We start from the raw sequence: 20,916 nt of genomic DNA, 5'->3' as shown, positions 1-20,916 counted from the left end.
ATGTGGAAGAAATGTTGACCCTTGTGATTAGATGGATGGTAACCAAGATTTGAATTAAGTGCTTCTAGCATTTTAAAGCCTATCTGCACTTGTTGGCCAGGAGGGATTAGACCTCCCTGCATGGTCACTGGCAGGTGGTTATCTTATCAATTCAGCTCTCAATTAACATAAGAAAAAGGGGACCATAGCGGACCAGCAGGTACCGCTTAGGAGTTGTTTGCTGTATAGAGGGCACCAGTAGCTACAAGTTGTGCAGTCCCGCTTTAAAGAGAATGGTTTCAACTGGCTTCCAGCTTTTCAATTCTATTCCAATCTAATCCAAAAGGTATTTGATGTCGTGCCTTCTCTTTGCAGTTACGAAGTGCTTCACACACATCACTCCAGTCCACAGGTCTTGGTCGTTTAAACAAAGTAATCGTCTGTTTGGAGCCAGAAGGGCATTAACTCATGTGCTTTAGCACAGAGTTAATTCACTTCTGGCTCTGGACAGATGATATATATCAATTCAATGAGACCAGTTGAGTCAATTAAAGATATAGACCGGTAGTGGTAAAATTGCGGTTCAAGTGTTTTGGGTGCAAAATATCCATACAATATTGTTTAAATATTGCCTTCAGAGGTTTAGATGGTAATACTTCAACCTAAATTCACAAAAAATCAGAAATATATGTCCAAATGTTCAATATTAAAGGGCATTCGCGATATCTGTCCAGGCCGAATCGATATGATAATTTACCTAATATATCAATTAGTAGGCGGTTTTCCGGCAAAATTTGTATCATCACGTATTAGTCGAAACATTTTTTCACATGATTGGTAATAAGAGCTTTCATTTTATTTTTTGAGAGGGGGGCGTTCCCAAAATTGGTCTATACCTTTAAGCTATGTTCTCAAGCAAACTATACAGGACTATACAGGAATTCCACAGATGAAGCTCCTTCACGATTGCAGGTAGCTGGTTCGATTTCAGGCAATATACAGGCAATGGAATTGACAGCTCTTGCTTCTGTAAGCTTATACATAAGATTGTAAATATTTGTAAATAAACTGTATTATAATGTAAATAGCACACAAATGGATTTAAATTGCTGTTCACACGCACATAGTTTGCAAGAATCTTCAGTCAATTTGAAGGAGGCAGACTTAACCAGAAGAAGAAGAAGAAGAAGCGTAACCTTCACTCAACTCTTTCCTCTTTCATTTTAGGTGATACAAGTAAGAAGAGAAGCAACGTCTTTGAGGAGATCCTGACCCCTACCAGACATCACAGTCGCAACCCGAACCCTCTTCAGCTGGAGCTGCACTTCACATCCCAGGCTGATAGTACCAGAGCAACGGCCCTGCTCAACAACATGAGAGTCATATGTGTCTTTGACCTCCTCCTAGCGGTCAAGGATTTCTTACTGGCCTATGATTCACAGGCAGTACAAGGCAAGCTATCTTTTTTTTCATAGGACATATGTTATTATACAACTCACTCCCAGATCCTAATCAAATGATTGGTCATGCATGGTCACGTGGGATTCATTTACTGAGACTATCCCACGTTTTTCATGAAAAAGCATGCAATAGTTTCCAGTACTTGAGGAGAATTCCGGTCTGTTTTGAGAATGCTGACTATGTAGAGATTAAGTCGCTGATTACCATTAATCAATTCCATTCTTTTACGCGCAGTTGTCCAAAAGGAGACGCACAAATGTAGATGGCGTTCCCCTATATTGGTCAGATAATGAAGAGTATACACGTTTCTGCACAAAAGTCCTGTACTAGTTTGGTGAACCTTCAGTTATTTTTATGACAGGATCAGAAGGAGCAAGCGCCCGGGCATCGTCAGAAGCCTCAACATCCCTGGACCCTTCAACAGAGTCTTCTAACGTAACGACGGTAGATAAGAGATCCAGGTCACCGGTCAGCATTGGAACAGGCATACTCACCAAGAGGGTACCACACAGAGAACAGGTAAACGGAATGGAAGGATAGATAGATAGATGGATAGATGAATGGTAGAAGGATAGATGGAAAGATTAAGTACAGTCCATACCAGAGAGATATCATTACTTAGAGGTGCAAATAAGTTTATCTTTATACTTCAACATCAAAGTAAGTAAGTAAGTAAACATAGAAGGATAGATAGATAGATGGATAGATACAGTATACAGTACTAATGTGACTGCAATACTAGATTCCTGGACAGTTGTAGAACCACTCATCAGACTATACACCGCAGACTGATACATGGAAAGATAAATTGATGAAGGAAAGGATGGATAGAGAAATAAATGAAAGACGTTTTCTTTAGTTTCTAGAAATGTGAGATAGAGTAACATCTCATATAATGTGAAAGATACTGTACAATTGATTAGCCATACACTTGTACATAGTGAATTGAGTTAGAGAAAAACATATGCCCTCTTCTCTTCAAAAGAGTACGATAAAGTATTGCTTTTTTATTTTCTTGACCATATCCTTCTTGTTGTAGGTTGAGAAGAACTCAGACTTCAAGGTGAATGTGACTGAGACAGAGTTTGTGATCTTAGGCGACACATCATCTAGTGATTCTAATGCAGTCATCCTGAAGGTAAGCATTTACCACCCCCCCCCCCACAAATACAACAACACACAAACACAAACGTTCCTTATTAAGCATTATAGTATTCATGAGAGTACTTTGTGTGCCATTTTCACAAAGTTTCACACAGTGCTGTATTTGTAACAGAGTTTGTGATCCCAGACTATACATCATCTAGTAATTCCAATGCTGTCATCTTTAAGGTACAATAGATTTCTTTAGCAAGACAGTAATTAACAATTGCCATTCTCCACCCAGGGGTTAAATACTTACTTGGAAGGAAGGAATTCCTTGAATTATGTGAGCACTGAAATCGGTAGTCCACAGGTATAACTGGGGTAATATTCAAACAGAATATATTATGAGTTATGATTCACTTTAAGCACTCTGTTTGCCACACTAATTGTCAGCTGTCATTGTGCCTGGCTGAAGGACACAAACACACATTTTCGGTCAGACCTTTCAGTTGTTCAGTTTTGTAGCATGAAGATCAAAACCAAAGGAAGATCAAAACCATAAAGTGCAAAAATCCCATATATGTATACGTTTATCCAGCTTCCTATACATGTATCTCTCAGAACCTGGTCAATATATTACAAATTTCTGATCATATGATGCAGATGATATGAATATATACATGTATTTTCTACACATTCGCAAATTGTGGGTACATTCAACTTACTGTAATTAAAAAGTAACTTTTGTGGGGAAAACTTGTTAGAAAACAGATTTTCACATCTTTTTGTCAGCAGTTCCTTGCAAAGTCATTATTTTTCCTCCATTGTTTTATTGTCACAGTCTACCTGTGCAGTGCTTACCTACAAGCCCGTCTCGAAGGAGAACCCTTTCTCATGCGGTCTAGAAGGGTTGGAGGTATTCTCCTGCTGCATGAGTAGTGAAGAGGACACCGCACTCTCCATCGTTGATCCTAGCACCATCAACGTGGAGCTGAAGGGGACGTCATCTCACCTTCACAGCGGGCAGCAGCTCGGTGGGCTGCTAGACATCATGGATGCCCATGCTATATTGGAGGTGAGTCCATTAATTTCCAGGGCCCGGAGTTGATATCAATGGCAACTTATTTGTGATTGATATTGATCGCAACTATGTACATAAGAGATAGGAGACTGTAAACTTGTGATTGATTTTTGGATCTATCACAACTCTTTGTAAGACAGGGCCAATAACAACTGTCTTTGTGATTGCATATTAAAAAGACCACCTCGCTGTTCTCTTGTTATACAGGTTTGACTAAAATACTACTTCTACTACATGTACCTACTGCTGTTACTACAAATACAATGCTGTAACATTCATACCTGCTATTGGGACCTCTTGTATATAAAAATTACTTTCCTGTATCTATGAAGGTCTTATTTTTGTTAAGTACACGGTAGGCCTTTCATATCAAACCTCCATATATATAAGCTTGAGATGGCAAATGAGCAGTGAGAAAGATCAGTGGTACAACAGCAGCAAAATTTGCCTGCCTAACCTGTGGATGTCTCTGCCAGTCCAAACTTGGCAATTTTTTGGCCATCAGAGGACACACAGGAGACTCCAAAACCAAGTGGTGTAGTAGTAGCTAGACATCCTCAAAATCGAGGCGTTGATCATCACATATATGCTAGCATATGTACATGCTCCTGTATGTACTTGTAAAGCTGACTTTTGTCATTTTCCTTTTACATGCCAAATGTCAAAGGGGTCAAATAAAATTTAAATATTTTAAAATTATTTTGGATACACCTATGTGGGTAGAAGACACCCTCTAATAATTGCTTTATAATGCATACATTTTTATTGAACTTTTAGGATGTTATGTTTGAATCAAACAATAATTAATATATCACTTGTGAAAGTGGTTGTACAGTTTAAACCAGAAAGAATGCTGCATTACAGTAAAAAGTCTCCATTTTATGTCCAACGAACTATGACAAAGTCTTCCCGGGAAGGGTCTTTGTCATATGCAGTCACTGTTTCATGGAATAACTTGCCGGAATACCTTAGAAATATAGAAACATACAAAAAGTTCAGAAACAATTTGAAAACATACTTATTTAGTAGCTTGTAAACAATTCACAATTATAGCCCAGTGCACCATAACCACTTTTTCTTCTTTTGCTACGTTAAGCGCATAGAGACATGCAATTATGGGTAAATGTTCTGCGTTATAGAAAAACGTTTTTTAAAATTTTTATTAATATTATTACTCTGTCATTTGTAGGTTCACATACAAGCGCTGAACATCCGCGTATCCTACCATGATGCTCAGCTGTTCCTCAGCATCATGAACTCACTGCCATCCCAGATGATCAAGAAACAACACTCTGAGGACGAGGAGGAAGAGGTGGAGGCGGTGGATAATATGAGGAACGAGGCAGAGGAGAAGACGCAATCCAAGTCAAAGATTAAGAGACAAAGTAAGCTTCCAATCAGATGCATTTTCTAGAATTCTTATCCCACACACTGCCATTCGAGATTGTGTATGGCAACAAATTATTGTCATTACCGTATTTGCCGGCGATAAGGCCGCAGCGCCGTATAGGCCGCACCCCCGATTTTGACATTTAAAAAAAAAAAAAAAAAAAAAAAAAAAAAAAAAAAAAAAACTTTTTGTCAAAGTCGGGATTTGATCTCTTACGTATAAATGTTGATTTGACTAAAATCACAGCCTTAGACCGCTCGGCCATCCCGCACTGATGCTAGCTTATGTAGTTTTTTGTGATGTATACATTGTGCCTCTCTCTTGTGTATTGAAATGGATTCAAAATAGCGACTTCGCGGCAGCTCCGTTAAACGGGCCCTTCTTTTACTTTTGCAATGCATTGGCACGAACTTAGATCAAGATCTATTGGCATATGTTGTTTATGGAAGTTTATTTTCGTCTTCATGTCAACAATGCAAGATAAAATTGTCGGTAAGATGTGTGGAAATGTATAGTTATTGTACTGTTCGTAGATCTAGTCCCATATGTGCAAATTTGGGCTGGTTTTGACTTACTTTTTTATAATTTTTTTTACTCTTTTGTGGCATAGGCCGAACCCCGACTTTTTGATATTTTCTCTTCCAAAAATACTGCGGCCTTTACGCCGGCAAATACGGTATCAACTTGAGGTACACATAAAATCCATGTATCAGTTTAGAGTGTTCATAATATTTGAGCATCAGTTTTTGTCTTGAGTGTGTGTGTGTATAATTGTGTTTTTACAGACGTGTATCAATCAGATATGATTATTTACATCTGGGGACTGACCTTTAACGTCAGCATCTGAAAGACGTGACTCAGTTTCGAACCTGCGTCCTTGGCTGAATCAGTTTGTAACTTCCATTGTTAGCTTGATTACAGGCGTACGCCACAACGCCCACTTATTGGTAATTTCAGAAGTTGACCTCTGTGACCTTTGTTTTCATTGTGTTCCATCTTAGTCGCCAAGTTGAAGGAGTTAGGGTTCCATACTCAAGACTGTCGCAAGGCCTTGGAGAGGAGTAACTACAGACTGGACCTAGCTGCAGGATGGCTCCTAGAGAATGCCCAGCCTGTTCCTGCTTCGAGCCCGGCTCATAGCCCTAGGGAACCGGACAGGGAGGATGGGGGCAGCGGCAAGATGGAGATTGCAGGAATCGAGGTATGTTTGATCTTTTACCAAGAATAGGAGTTCAGGGCCTGAATGCAATGATGATGATGATGATGATGATGATGATGATGATGATGATGATGATGATGATGATGGTGGTGGTGGTCGTGATGGTGATGGTGATGATGATATTGATGATGATGATGATGGTGATGATGATAATGGTGATGATGATGATGATGATGGTGATGATGATGATGATGATGGTGATGATGATAATGATGATAATGGTGATGATGATGATGATGATGATGAGGGTGGTGGTGGTGGTAGTGGTAGTGGTAGTGGTAGTGATGGTGATGATGGTGATGGTGATGATGATGATGACGACGATGATGATGATGATGATCCAAATAATAATGATGATGATAATGATGATGATAATGATGATGGTAATGATGATGATGATAATGATGATGATGATGATGATGATGATGAAAATAATAACGATGATGGAGATGACAATGGACTTGTTTACCCAGGGTAGCCTCATCAGTATTAACACTGTTCTTCCTGAGGGCCCTTTAAACATTATTTATTCTTCTTACTGGGTACCCATTTCCCACACCTAGGTGGAGAGTGGCAAATGTAGATTAATATCTTGCCAAAGGACATTCATGCCGCAGCAGGACTCGAACTGCGAACCATGTGATTCACATTGATAGATGAATAGCTCAGCACTCTATTTCGGGGGTTTTAGTCAACATCACAGTCAACAGTCATACATCGTTATTAATAATTATTAATATCATAGTGATAATTTCTAACACAAAAATTGATCTTTGTACCATCTGATATTCATTGCGTTACACCAATTTATTTCTATTCGCTCAAGGTGCGAGCTGGCTCCCTTGCCATCACCCTCATCGATGACTGCGGTAACATCGACATCCCTCTGATAGAGATCTCCTGCCAGAACCTCAACTTCTTTCAGAAGCTTCTCCCTAGCGCCCAAGGTCAAGCTGCTTGTGTTCTCTCTGCTGACTACTATCATAGGAGTCTCTCGGGCTGGGAGCCTTGCTTAGAACCATGGAAGTGAGTGTCTTGGTTCGGTTGGAATGTTTTCATTGTTTGTTTGTTTGTTTTTCTTTTTAAAGCCCCACTGCACTACTTACAGCTACTTGCGCCCTCTATATAGCAAACAATGCCTAATTGGTGACCATTGGTCCCACATGGTCCCCTTTTTCTTATGTTAATTGAGAGCTGATTTGATGAGAAAACCATCTGTCAATGACCATGCAGGGAGGTCTAATCCCTCCTGGCCAAACTAATGCAGACAGGCTTTAAATAAATGTAATGTTCATTGTGAAAGGATGTCATAGTTGCTAGCTGCTGAAAATGACCTTAGCGGTCTCTCGGTCTGGGAGCCTTGCTTAGAGCCATGGAAGCAAGTCTCTTAGTTCAGTTGGGGGTATGCTGTTATCAAATATACCAATCTTTGTTGAAAGGATATCATTGTTGCTCTTAGCTAATCACTACCTTAGAGCATGGATCTTTGTTGTAATGGTTGTTAGAAGGGTGTTTATGGTTAAATTCAATTCAATAAAAGGTTTGTTATGAAAACATGCAAATACAAATAATACTACAAATAAGAATATACAAAAATAATGTAAGATAAATATGTCGCGGCTAAGAGCTGAATTGTGGAAATGTTTACAGATGAAAAGGTTGAAAAGGTCCACTAAAAGGAAATAAGAGTAACAGAAAAACCCATATTAAAAAGTATTACTTGTATAATTAAACACTTCAAACTTACATAATGTGCAAACATCAATTGTTTAAAAAAAATAATGGTATAGTGCATTGGTGTATTTTGCAATTGAAAGTACATTTTTTTTAAAGACTAGTCTAGATTGAAAAAAAAGAGAAAAAACAAACTCAAGGATATACATTGTAGATGGGACAGGGGAAAAGGGAAAGAGAGAGAGAGAGAGAGAAAGGAGGGAGAGAGAGAGAGAGAGAGAGATAGATGGGGAAGGGAGAGAGAGAGAGAGAGAGGAGAAGGAGATGGAGAGAGAGAGATGGTGGTTAGAAGGATGTTTATGGTTTAATGATAATCTGGAGATCATATCGTGATGAAAGATAACATCCTTTAGTCTACCTACATGTGTATAGCATGTAACATTTTCTTGTTGTTGTTTGTGTAGGTGCAATGTGGAATGGATCCAGCAAGCCGCAAGCCAGATGTATGGGGAAAGACTCTTCATTCAAATGAAAGGTAAGTTTCTCACACCTAACTAAACAAAAATAACAAACTAACACACAAACCAGCTCAAATACATCATATTGTCGGAAATCATCTACATTTCTATAGACTGAAAACTGTTAATTGTAACTGTTTATTGCTTCTAATACATTGTGAAATATATTTCTTGTGACATTGTGTAGATTGATAATATATTTTAATCTGATGCATAAGCTTAGAAATTTGTTTAGTATAGCAAACAAATACGGAAAATTCATAGATATGTAATCCAGTGGAATGGCATCGAACCATGTTTCATTTCATTCATTTCATTTTTATTTTTTCATTTCCAACAAAATACAATACATAATAACGAATACAATGTAAAATGTATACAAAACATAGTTACATTGGTAATAAACAAATCTTAATAATAATTTATACATTTTAGGAAGACAAAAAAATGAATTTTAAAATTTAATTGCATTTATATTTTGATAAAAATGGAGAGGTCCACTGAAAAGCAAAGCAAGCTATGAAAAGCAAGTTATGAAATGCATGAAACAACAGACTAAGATTAAATTTAAGTTAGACTTAACTATGGCAGGCCGTTCATGCCACTGTTTGCTCTCACTATTTACTGGGATTGGTCTCTTAAAGGACATACAAATCATGGTCACAAATCTACAGAATGTACACTTTTGGATAATTCATTAATGAAGGAAAAGATATTATCTAAAGATCATAATGGTGAGAGCAAACAGTGGCATGACCAGCCTGTCATAGTTAATTCCAACTTAAAATCAATCTTAGTCTTTGTGAAATACACCCCAGGTTATACAACGTTGTATTTCACTGGCTTTCAACTTCTACATTACTGTACTTTGAAATTCTCTTTGTTCGTGTAATATCTACAGTGAATGACAGGTTGGATCTGAACGTGACTAGCGCCCTCATCGATCTCTACAGCAATACAAAGAAGAGCTGGACAGAAGACTACTATAGCAAGGGAGGGTCAGTGGATGGTGCTTGTATTAATATAAGTGGTGCTTATTTCTGAATAGGAACTTTTTCTTCTTTGTTTTTAATATTAACTGGAGGTGATATTTTAAATTTGTGTATCATTAATACAGTTATCAGGTTTGTTTCTTGGTACTGGTTTTCCTTTTCTTTTTCTTATTTTGTTATACCTCTGGAATCTATTCCATTGTGAAATATATTTATTGGTGAAATTGTGTAGATTTACAATACATTTTAATTTTTCCGTTAAGTGTGGGTTGTTGTTGTTTTGTTTTTTATAGATTCATAGAAAATTTCAATTGCTCCCCAATCTGTTTAAAGAAATGCACAATACTTGCCAAAATCATAATCTATATTACATATTTGGAGCTTTGCTTTTCAAATTAAAAAAACATGGGGGCAAAGGCTACATTTGTATATATATATATATATATATATATATATATATATGATGTTAAAGGATAAAAGAATGTGAATACTTGCATCTGATACTATATGAAGAGCTTAATTCCAAAAGGAGCTAAATCCATATTTTATGAAAATTGAGTTATTGATATCAGAACATTGTTCACTAAAGTACCTGTCTTTCAAAAAAATTATTTACCTAAATTTTGAGAGCAATTATGAAAAAATGCACCTTCTAATATCACTTTTCCGTAGACGCCTGTACAAAATCTGGTAAACAATTTCTCTTTTCTATGAAGTTCCAAAAATGGATGTAGCTCCTTTTGGAAATAAATTCTTCATACCGGTATATAGATTATTATGTGTTATTCTTTTGTTTTTGTGTACTTCGTTTCCCTACAGGAGGGCCTCTGGAAGTGGTAGGACGAGATCACCATTTGTGCCCTTTGCAATCAAGAACCAGTCGGGTTGCAGGCTTTCTTTTGCAACCCTCACAACCACCCCCAACAAGTGAGTCACTATTTTGGTTTCTAGTTTACACTGCTTCTGACTAATGTCAGTTTTATTCATGAAGGTGCACTGTAATGATTTTTGTTGTTTATGGGTTATGATGTGGATATGTTTTATATGAATTCATTTTTCACTCAGAGTGATGTTCTGTCCTGAAAATATAATGAATACAGAAAGAACATTCATGTTTGAACAAGAGAGGAATAGGGATGTCCTGGGGAGAAAAATGCTGGAGGTAAGGATAAATGGGGACCTGGTAGGATGATGAAAGCCTTTGTGTTAGTACTTGCCATATGCTCTTGAGGTGACCATATGGTAGGAATACTCCCCAGGGAGTGGAGATGGTGCGCATTGTGCATGAATAAATCCGATGACCGGGGTAATAATATCTGTGAAGTGCATAGAGACGGTATTTCAAATTGAGCGCTCTATAAATCCATATTATTATAATTATTTAGATACACTACCTCGTTGGAGGTCATTCTTCTGTTACAGATTGGTGCTCTGTATTGGAAAGAAGATATATACAGAAATAATTTTTTTGTTGCTATTGTTTTTTTTTATTGTTTGTTTGTTTGTTTGTTTGTGAGGGCAGTTTGTTGAGCGGTAACAGTAAGGAAGTTGTCTGGATGTCTATGTACCTCAGTCAAAATCCTGTTTTCTTGTACAGAGTGGTACTTCTATAACTTAATAAGATGAACACAGAAAGAACAAACATATGTTTGAAGGAATAACAGTTCAGAAGTTGTCCGGACACATGTACATGTATCTCAATGAGAGTCACGTTTCTCTTACAGGGTTGTATCGTCACCTGAAGAGAAGATGAATACAGAGAGAACCTTCAGTGCATGGAAAGAGGTAGAGTCTGGACAAGAGGTACCCTTCATGTTTGAAGAGAAGGGCAAGGCAAGGCACAGGGTAAGTACTACATTCAACTCCTCCCCCCCCCCCCTCCCTCTCTCTCTCTCTCTCACTCTCTCTCTCACTCTCTCTTGTTCACCCTGTCATTCCTTCTCTTCCCCAATCTCTCTCCCATCTTCTTTTCTATCTCTATGTTTTCTCAATTCCCTCCCATCTCACCCCTTTCTCCCCCATCTCTCTCTCTCCTCTCCTTCCTCTTCCTCTGCCCTTCTACCCATCATCGTGGAAATCAGTCAATTCAAGCTAGCTGCAGTGCAACCTTTTTTTATTCATATATAAATGTTGGTTCTTTGAGTTTCAGAATTGCCTTTTGTCATTCAAAAGGAAAAAAAAATAGCATGGAAGATCATAATAATATTTGAAAATAACTTTCCATACACTTTATATTGAAAAGGAGGTTAGAAGCATTGTTGCGTATTTGTTGAATTATTGTTAAAAAAAGCCTCTCAAAGTCCTGACCCTGAGTCCTTCTGTGCCATGGGCAGCAAATCCCACCCAAGAACTTGAATGCTATTGCATGAACTTGAACCCCAAATGGTTACTTTAACTTTGTGAAACAAATGTAAATGCATGCAATGTAAAATTTTACCCATAGACTTTATCTCATGCAATCTTTGATACTGATACAGAGAATGAAAATTCAGAATTTGATTTATGAAATTTCAGTTATGGCAGTTATTAGTAAACTTGGTTGCACAGAAGAGTTTAACCGACAATGTGATTTACCGTTCATAGAGACCAGGCCAATGGGATAGATAGGATACCAAAGGCTTCAGGATTATTTTACTGTTTTCCGTGCAAGATTAATTGATACCGGTGTTCATACGGTTGTCATAGGAGCTAATCAAGGTCTGAAATCAGTAATTTTGCAAAGTTGTGTTGCTCAAAGTAATCATTCTCTCAATTGGTGCCTATTGTTTTGTGCAAAATTGCACATGTGACAAGTGAGTGACCATGCAGAGAGGCTAAGAAAACAAGGGAAGTATTAAAGCCCATCTGTACTAGTTTGGCCAGGAGGGATTAGACCTCCCTGCATGGTCACTGACAGGTGGTTATCTCATCAAATTAGCTCTAAATTAACATAAGAAAAAGGAGATCATGGGGCACCAACGGACACCGATTAGGCACTGTTTGCTAGAAAGAGGGCGCAAGTAGCTATAAGTAGTGCAGTGGGGCTTTAAGTTCTCTTTGTATTTCTTGTAGAACACCCATGAGTTGAGGGTTCATCAGTTGGTTGTGAAGGTTGATGGCTGGGAGCAGCTCACACCAGTGTCTGTTGACAAGGTCGGAGTCTTCTTCAGACTGGCCAAACCGCATCATAATCAACTCTCTAGCATCGTAAGTCTTTCTTTGTACCCTTTTCATTTTGACATTTTATGATAATTTTTACAACAATGATGCGCAAGTGAATTTTTTTTCTTTGCCTTGTTAACTCAATGTAAATCACATCATGACCTGCCAGGTTCAGTATTTTAATAAACTATACAATACATTCATTTCTGTCAACTTCTGTTTAGAAACTACATTGTAGCAGCTTACTTGCAATAATGATGAGGATGATAATGACCAACTTTTATTTTACTTTTTAAATTGGATTGTTAACTGCTTGTTGTGTCTATATTTAAAATCGTATAACTATTTACTTCATTTTAAATGAGAATTGGAACAGGTAGGAAAGAGAATTACAAATGTACATGTGAATACTCATTAAGAAATAAAATAATTGATGATGAACTCCTCATTTTGCTTGTAAGTTTTTATGAAACTAAATAGTTTCAGGCACACTGTATATTTGTATGAATGCATACAATTGTTCCTGTGCTTACAAACCTACAGTGTACTTGAAATAAATTTACCTGATTTATAGGTCTTTAGGGACCACCATTTGAGGTAATCTCTTGAATGAATATGACTTGAACGAGAATTCTCACATTCAAGACTACTCCCAGAAAATCTGAAATCTTTGCATAATTCTGTTTTCTATATTGTTAGAGATTGTTATGTTGACTGTTAAAGTTTTCCTATGTTTACTGTGTAGTTCACAGACCAGCAACCAGCCAGGGTTGTGTTTCATGTGAGCCTAGAGGGTGGTGCTCGTAAGCTGATCACGGTCCGATCAGCGCTGATGGTTGTGAGTCGTCTGAGTGTACCCATTGAACTCAAACTGGTCAATCCCCAGTCTCCGACCGACAGTAAGTGGTTCATTTCAGTAATTTCATTGATTCTTCAGCTTTAATTTTATTTATTTATATCAGTGATTTGATTTATTTTATTTGTCATCATTAATTTTGTTGTACAAGTATTACTTTCATATTTTTATTATTTTGTTTCATCAATTTCATTTGCTTTTTAAATTTTAACTTTTGTGAAAATGCTCATTTTTATAAATATATTATCTGTTAGCAATTAACAATTATCTTTAGAATACCAATTATTAACATAAAATCAATTCAAATGAAAGAAAGAAAGGCACAATAATCTTGAAAATTCCTATTGATTCAAAAGAATCAATAGGATCTGTAAAACCAAAATCTTTGGCAAGTATGAAACTTCTTTAACTTTGTTCAGTTTTGCAAGTTCTTGATGCAAACTTAAACTGAAGCATTGCTCTGAATTTTACAATTAACTAGAGCAACAAAATAAGAGTTGTTAACAATTTGTGAAAGTTAGATAATAAGTTTGGTGCTCAACAGTGAATTCCGGGGTTGCCTGAGTCAATATGTAGGCAAAGACAGAGAGCTGACCATGTGAACATGCCGCTATATCAACTTTGCGAGCCATCTTCTTTTTGTAGTGAAAGTTAAAAGAAAGTTTGCATTTTCTTGAATGTTTCCCTAGATCCCCAGGTCCTGGAACCATTAGAGCCCAACCAGAAGGTAGCCATCCCACTGCCCTGTGTATCCTGGGACATCTACCTCAGACCCAAAGGATGGGCCGTCTCGTACTGCGACAAACCGTTGCTATGGCGACAGGCCCAGTGCCCGGGTGACTCCAAGAGCTTCCCTATGGAGTGCAGGACGGACAGTGGAGACTCGGGTATCTTCAGGTAGGAGCGTGTGTGTGAAGAGGAGGCTATTTTCTGTTGAAAATAAAGTTTTATGTAAAGAAAAATACATGTATTAGGAAGAGGTTGCCCTCCTGAGCACATTTATTGTATATTTTTTGTAGTTGGAGAATTTGTGAGCAAGGAACCAATAATTTCCATGTTTTTTTTAATTGTAGCTTCATGTGGATTATGTATATCATTTTAATAATACAATCTATGACATTTGTTTTCATATATTATGGGTCATATTCTTTATGTAAATGTGAAGTAACTTTAAAGACCCTATCTGATGAAAATACAATTTGATATCAATTGAAAGCTAAATGAACATAGAATACAAATATAAAGGAATACAAAATAATTCAACCCTCAGTATTGCTCAAAAACAAATTAAACCTCATTGTCCGCACCACTCCAAATTACACGTCAAAAGGGGTCAAATTTGTTGCAGTTACAGTGACAAAATAACATGTGGACCTGATCGGTTAACCTATATACATGTAGCTGAGAAGGAGAGAAAATGTGAAGTCATGAATATGCGTACTCCACGTAAGATGATGTCATCGAGTCGCTAGTTTTTAGGTTGACAACTTCTGATTTTCAAAGCTTTACATTTCGAATTTTCAAGGAGCTGTTACTCCTCTGACAGACACTAAAATAGCAAATAATTGATATCATTGCAGTCTATGGCTTTTTGTTGTAAACTTTCCGTTTATACATGATTCATCTGTTTCATTTTTCACTTCTGACAGGGTCTTTAAACTTTAAACATACATATGTATCTGACAGGTTACATCTCTTGGTGGAACATTTTACCCACTCATCAAATCACCCTCCTGATCATCGCTCTTTTTCTAAGAGCAGATACTTCCAAAAGTAAAGTCGATGATAGAGCAATGAATTCCATGTAGTCCCTGCATCTATCCTGACATCCCGTAGAGGTGCAAAACATTCCAAAATGTTGTGCCATAGTGCATGTGAAGAAATGGATCTTTAATAGAAACGTACATGTACATGTACCACGAGAATCCTTTACCAATACATCTGACCTTCCCTGAATGGAACTTTGGATTAACAGGATTGGATTCAATGATTATAAAACTAATATAGACATGATTAAACTAATACATGAAATATCTAATATTTAACACTTTGATGCATGTGCATTCGACAAATGAAACTGATTTTAGGGTTCTTCTTATAGCTTTACATGCACAGTATGAAAGCTAGGATCTTTCCTGTGTTGCTATTGCTACGTTTGAGGGTTTTCTCCAGTGTTATGCAGGTGTTATTTGTATGAAGCAACTCTTGACCCCTGGGAAAGGAGCATCATAGTATCGATGTGCGCAACCTTTTTATGCACCATGATGCACCCTCCGTCAGAAAAACTGACTCACCATTAGGAAACATTGACGTATATTTGAGTCAAAATTGTGACGCACCGATTCATGAAAATGACGGACCCAGGACGCACATCATTTTGCGCACACCTCAAAGCAGAATGATCCTGTCCCCACTTGCGTTTTGCATATTAAACATGTTGCCTATTTGCGTATTAAATAATCCCTGGGGTCAAGAGGTGCGTTTTACAAATGACACTTGCATTATAGTTCAGTGTTCATTACAGCATTATGCCATCTACATGTAGTTGGCATGCATCCTGTTGCAGGAAGAAGAATGCAAACACAAACTTTAGTAAAGTTTATCAATATTAAGTGAGAGGATAAAGAAAAAGGTAACAAAGATACATTATAGCTGTTATTAAACAATGTACTGACTGAAATGTGTTCTGGAGATGTCAAAGAAAGATCTAAACTTTAAAAAATGCATTTTTCTAGAATTATACATCCAATGGGGGTGCATATACAACTTGGAAATATATCTGGGAAGTAGGCATTTAAGTTAAAAGCTTATTTGCCCCTCGTTGCCATTAGGATGAAGAATCCTTATTGGGAAACATGTTTAGTGGCGCTGTACAGCAGTTGACAAACATGGACAAACAAAGGACTCTCCTGGGTCAAATTGATCTTTTCATGATGACCAAACAGTATTCACACTCTTCTAAGGAGACATGATGATATCTACTCGACCACAATACCTTTTCATATGTATACAATATCTTACTGATGAAATTTGTTCTGTGTGCGATAGGTTCTGTCTGTTCGTGAAGCACGAAGCTTTCCCCTTCAAGGGTGCCCTCGGCCGACGGTCTCAAGCCAAGAAGACGGAGACGCTGGCCGCTCAGCCTGGCCACACCTTGACCATCCTGCCTCCCATGGTGCTCACCAATCTCCTGCCCATGGAACTCAACTTCCTGGTGGTCAAATCCAATGTCCAAGGCTGCATCAGACCAGGAATGGATGAACCTATCTACACGGTTAGTTCAATACCTAACAAGTTGATCCGATATGCGTTGAAGATGTACGATTAAAGCTGCTTGGGGTTTTGGGTCAGGTGTAGATGCTTATGCATACTTCAAGATGTATTCTCCAGGGCCTCGTCTTACAGAGAGTAGATATTAATCGCAACTTATTTGGGATCAATATCAATCGCGACTATGTATATAAGGGATAGGGGACTGCAAACTTGCGATTGATTAGAGGACTTACGATTGACTTGGATCGATCGCAACTCTTTATAAGACGAGGCCCAGGAATTACCGCTCCGGGATTTAAGGTTAGAGTTAGGGTTAGATGTAGTGCTATTAGAATTCAGTAAGTGTAGGATCTTGAACACTAAGCATTTGCCACCATAGTATATGTTGTTAAACCTAGATTTAGAATTATGTTTAGGGTGAGGTATATTGCTCGGTCAGGGGTTGAAGTTAAGAATTCCACTAGTGTGAGAAATTGATCATGGAGCAGTAAGCCAGTTCATAGTTGCATAGTTGTCTGAGCATGAGCAGATAAAGGTCATTGCAGACCAAATTGTGAAATACACAGAGACAAAATACTGGATTACGTACTCATGAAAGTTTTGCAATCATTATTCATTTATGCACAAGCAGTACACTCCATGATGCAGAGGAGGATGTATTCTTTGAAAGGGGGAAACAAAGTCTATTTATGTAGCACCTTCATCGCTGTAGGAGTGATTAATTTCAAAATGTACAAAGTGGGACCTCTTCATGTTTTGAAGATCTGTGGATATTCTGGGTCATTTGGGACATGTGCTAACTGTGAACTGGTCTATGGTACCAGCAGCATGGCTATTGATGCCAATATGTAAATATATCTGATGGGAGATTCAAAGTATTTAATGAATCAGTGGTTATTCCAATGTTTTTTTTCTCCATTGCTTGTTCATTGGTGCTATGACAGGCTGACCTTGACCATTCACAAGACATCAAGTTCTTCACTGAGTCTTTCAGGGAATGCACTCAACCTCTCACCATACCGGCCAAACACAACTGTGATGGGTGTGCTTACATTGAGCTCCGAGACACACATCCAAAGAGGAGGAGCTTACAGCTTGCTGTTAGGGTAGAGTGTGTTGCTGGTAGAGCCCTCAAGGTAGGTGGATGCTGGTTGTGGTGATGGTGGTGGTGGTGGTGGTGGTGGTTGTGGTGCTGGTGGTGGTGGTGGTGATTGTGGTGGTGATGGTGGTGTGCCTACATTGAGCTCAGAGACACACACCCTAAGAGGAGGAGCTTACAGCTTGCTGTCAGGGTAGAGTGTGTTGCTGGTAGAGCCCTCAAGGTAGGTGGATGGTGGTGGTGGTGGTGGTGGTGATGATGATGATGATGATGGTGGTGTGCCTACATTGAGCTCAGAGACACACATCCTAAGAGGAGGGGCTTACAGCTTGCTGTTAGGGTAAAGTGTGTTGCTGGTAGAGCCCTCAAGGTAGGTGGATGGTGGTAGTGGTGGTGATGGCGGTGGTGGTAGTGGTGGTGATGGTGGTGTGCCTACATTGAGCTCCGAGACACACATCCTAAGAGGAGGAGCTTACAGCTTGCTGTTGGTGGAGTGTGTTGCTGGTAGAGCACTCAAGGTAAGTGAATGGTGGTGGTGATGGCGGTGGTGGTGGTGGTGGTGGTGGTGGTGGTGGTGGTGGTGGTGGTGTTGGTGATGGCGGTGGAGGTGATAGACAACATTCAGAATTTGAAAGGTGAAGAAAAAAATAGCAAGAGTGAATGCGTTAGAGAGTAGCCACCAGTAGAAACCATGGTATAACCTAGAAGTAGTAGAGCACCTTGTAGTATTTGTAATGCATATGTCATCATTCTTTGCAGGTGTCTGTCTCAGCACCCTACTGGTTGATCAACAAGTCTGGGTTGCCTCTGGTGTTCCGTGAGGAGGGGGCTGATTTCGATGCAGCCGGTCAGTACGATGAGCATGAGAGAGCTAGGAGTGTAGCCCCTCTCATGCTGTCATACAGGGAGCCGGGCAAAGCAGATAACATGTGAGACTACTTTTTTCCTTTTCAGTTTTCAGTCCTCTTCAGTTTGTAGTTGTTTAGGGGGTTTGGGCGCCTGCATCAACGTAGACAACTGATTTTGTGTAACTTATCCATCTAGAGCCGTTATGACTGTATTTTACAATTACTGTAATTGTCTATGATAATGATTTCCTTTTGTAAACTGATCTATAAACTTTTACAAGCGAAAAACTGATATTCAGAATGGATAATAAATTCTTAATTTCATCTTAGTTCACATATAACAGAGATAGAGTGGTCAAGATTTGCAAAGTTCATGGTTCATATTTAAATTACAATTAATGCAAAGGTATCTTGTTGCAAAAAATTGCTGTTGTTGAGAGTTTGCAAAAAATTTGGGTTTTAAATCATTGCTTGGTCAAATTTGAAGTCAGTACTGGGTTCTTATCCCTTGACTACCTACATGTATGGATTCCTGTTATAACTATGTGTAAGTCGTACAGATTCATGTATGTTCATTATCTAAATCATGTGAAGTGTAACAATGGGTGATTTCAAGTTGGGTGTTAGTGTTAGTGTTTAGAGCAATGAAGAGTTCTTAAATCAAGCTAAAAATGTGCTGATGAAATTAAGAGCCAGATACCATAATATTGATAGCTTTACACTAACACCAAACTAGAAATCAACATTTGCTTAATCCCTAGGGGCTAGTGTTAGTGAATTGGACGTTTGTACCTAAAATATTAACACCAGCCATATAAAGGTCAATTTTGCAAAATCGATAACACTAGCTACCAGAAGTTGACGATATTCAGAGGTCAAAGCCTTAAGATTAGCTGATTTTCATTTCAATGTTTATGGCTGGTGATAGTGTTTAATAAACACTAACACCCGCCCTAAACCCTCAAATTGAAATCACTCAATGAAGTCTGCATTGACATGTAAGTGTGTAACTACTACCAACAGGTGTGTGATGCGTCTTGGACAGAGTATCATCGGGCTAGAAGGCAGACCTAACTGGTGCCATCGTATGTCACTAGAGGGCGGTACAGGAGTACGATCCCTCAGGATCCATCAAGACGGAGGCAGACCTCACATGTAAGATCCTCTTTTGCTTAGAAATTCAAAGAAGTCCATCACCACGTTCAGTAATACCAGGGGAGTGTTTCACAAAGATCCCAAGTCAAACTTACACTGTAACTCTAAGTTAGACTAAAACATTATGGAGAGCCATTTGTAGCCTTAAAATAGAATGTACATGTATTCAAAAGCAAAAATTGAAGTATTTTAGACTTTTCATAAATTCCACATCAAGAACATGAAATCTCCCTGATAATATAAAATATGAATGATTTGAATCAACATTTTATGCCTTTTAAAATAACTTTTTACAAAATATTTTCAAAGACGGCTTTCCATAATGTTAAGTCCAACTTAGAGATAAATTCTACTTAAGATCTTTGTGAAACACCCCCCCTGGTTGAATTTTTGAAAGTCAGATTTTAAGTTTTAATTTTTTGTTTCAATGTTGTAGATGGATGGATGAATGAAAAAATGCTTGCAGTGGCTTATTCTTAAAGGCATCGTTTAATAATGTTCAATCTGAGATGCATGGCCCTACATGTTATCAGTGTCTGTAATATACATGTAGTGTAATATTGAAGCCCTGACAAAATTGTGCTTCAAAATTATCATAAATCATAAATATCTTGATAATCAGACAGGCTTGTAAAAGTCATGAGATTCCTGACTGACCTAAAGGTTTATAGTTATCATTGCAGCATGAGCTAAATCCAGGATTTTGTTTCAGAATTTGAGACAATGCTACCGAGTCACCTTGTATTTTGTTCTTTTACAGAGTCTACAACATCGGTATTGATGTTCGGCCAGGTAGGGGGCGCTATCATGAAACCAAGATTGTGACCTTCGTACCTCGCTTCCAGCTGGAGAACCGCTCCTCTCATCACCTTGCCTTTGCTCAGCGACATCTCACTACAGGCATTGTAAGTTTGGGAGGTGGAGAGATAAGAGGGGGAGGGGGGAATGGAAGGGAAGGGAGCAGAGGAAGAAATGGTTTAAAGGCCAAGTCCACTCCAAAAATAACTTACTTAAAATAGAAACAGAAAAATCAGACAAACCAATCAAAAAAGTTTGAGCAAAATCCATAACTTCCTTATTAGTTATCCAATTTTGCTCAAACTTTTTTTGATTGGTTTGTCTGATTTTTCTGCTTCTATTTTAA

At 38.2% G+C, this 20,916-nt stretch overlaps 1 protein-coding gene across 1 annotated transcript in view; it reads left to right on the top strand.

The window, feature by feature from the left end:
- Positions 1 to 20,916, top strand: part of LOC115924718 (vacuolar protein sorting-associated protein 13D-like) — a 45,601-nt gene that overhangs the window by 20,945 nt on the left and 3,740 nt on the right. The window contains exons 24-42 of the mRNA XM_030987486.1: positions 1,207 to 1,431; positions 1,802 to 1,959; positions 2,480 to 2,578; positions 3,368 to 3,601; positions 4,797 to 4,992; positions 5,999 to 6,198; positions 7,043 to 7,242; positions 8,355 to 8,425; positions 9,310 to 9,406; positions 10,220 to 10,327; positions 11,125 to 11,245; positions 12,452 to 12,586; positions 13,287 to 13,440; positions 14,087 to 14,294; positions 16,446 to 16,671; positions 17,615 to 17,806; positions 18,529 to 18,698; positions 19,641 to 19,772; positions 20,533 to 20,677. Coding sequence (XP_030843346.1) covers positions 1,207 to 1,431; positions 1,802 to 1,959; positions 2,480 to 2,578; positions 3,368 to 3,601; positions 4,797 to 4,992; positions 5,999 to 6,198; positions 7,043 to 7,242; positions 8,355 to 8,425; positions 9,310 to 9,406; positions 10,220 to 10,327; positions 11,125 to 11,245; positions 12,452 to 12,586; positions 13,287 to 13,440; positions 14,087 to 14,294; positions 16,446 to 16,671; positions 17,615 to 17,806; positions 18,529 to 18,698; positions 19,641 to 19,772; positions 20,533 to 20,677 — 3,071 coding nt within the window. The remainder of the gene's footprint in view (positions 1 to 1,206; positions 1,432 to 1,801; positions 1,960 to 2,479; positions 2,579 to 3,367; positions 3,602 to 4,796; positions 4,993 to 5,998; positions 6,199 to 7,042; positions 7,243 to 8,354; positions 8,426 to 9,309; positions 9,407 to 10,219; positions 10,328 to 11,124; positions 11,246 to 12,451; positions 12,587 to 13,286; positions 13,441 to 14,086; positions 14,295 to 16,445; positions 16,672 to 17,614; positions 17,807 to 18,528; positions 18,699 to 19,640; positions 19,773 to 20,532; positions 20,678 to 20,916) is intronic.

Source organism: Strongylocentrotus purpuratus, unplaced genomic scaffold (assembly GCF_000002235.5).
Source record: "Strongylocentrotus purpuratus isolate Spur 01 unplaced genomic scaffold, Spur_5.0 spur5_scaffold_16, whole genome shotgun sequence".
Classification (NCBI taxonomy): Eukaryota; Metazoa; Echinodermata; class Echinoidea; order Camarodonta; family Strongylocentrotidae; genus Strongylocentrotus; species Strongylocentrotus purpuratus.
The sequence above is the reverse complement of the archived record's forward strand: the minus strand, read 5'-3'. Positions and strand labels throughout refer to the sequence as shown.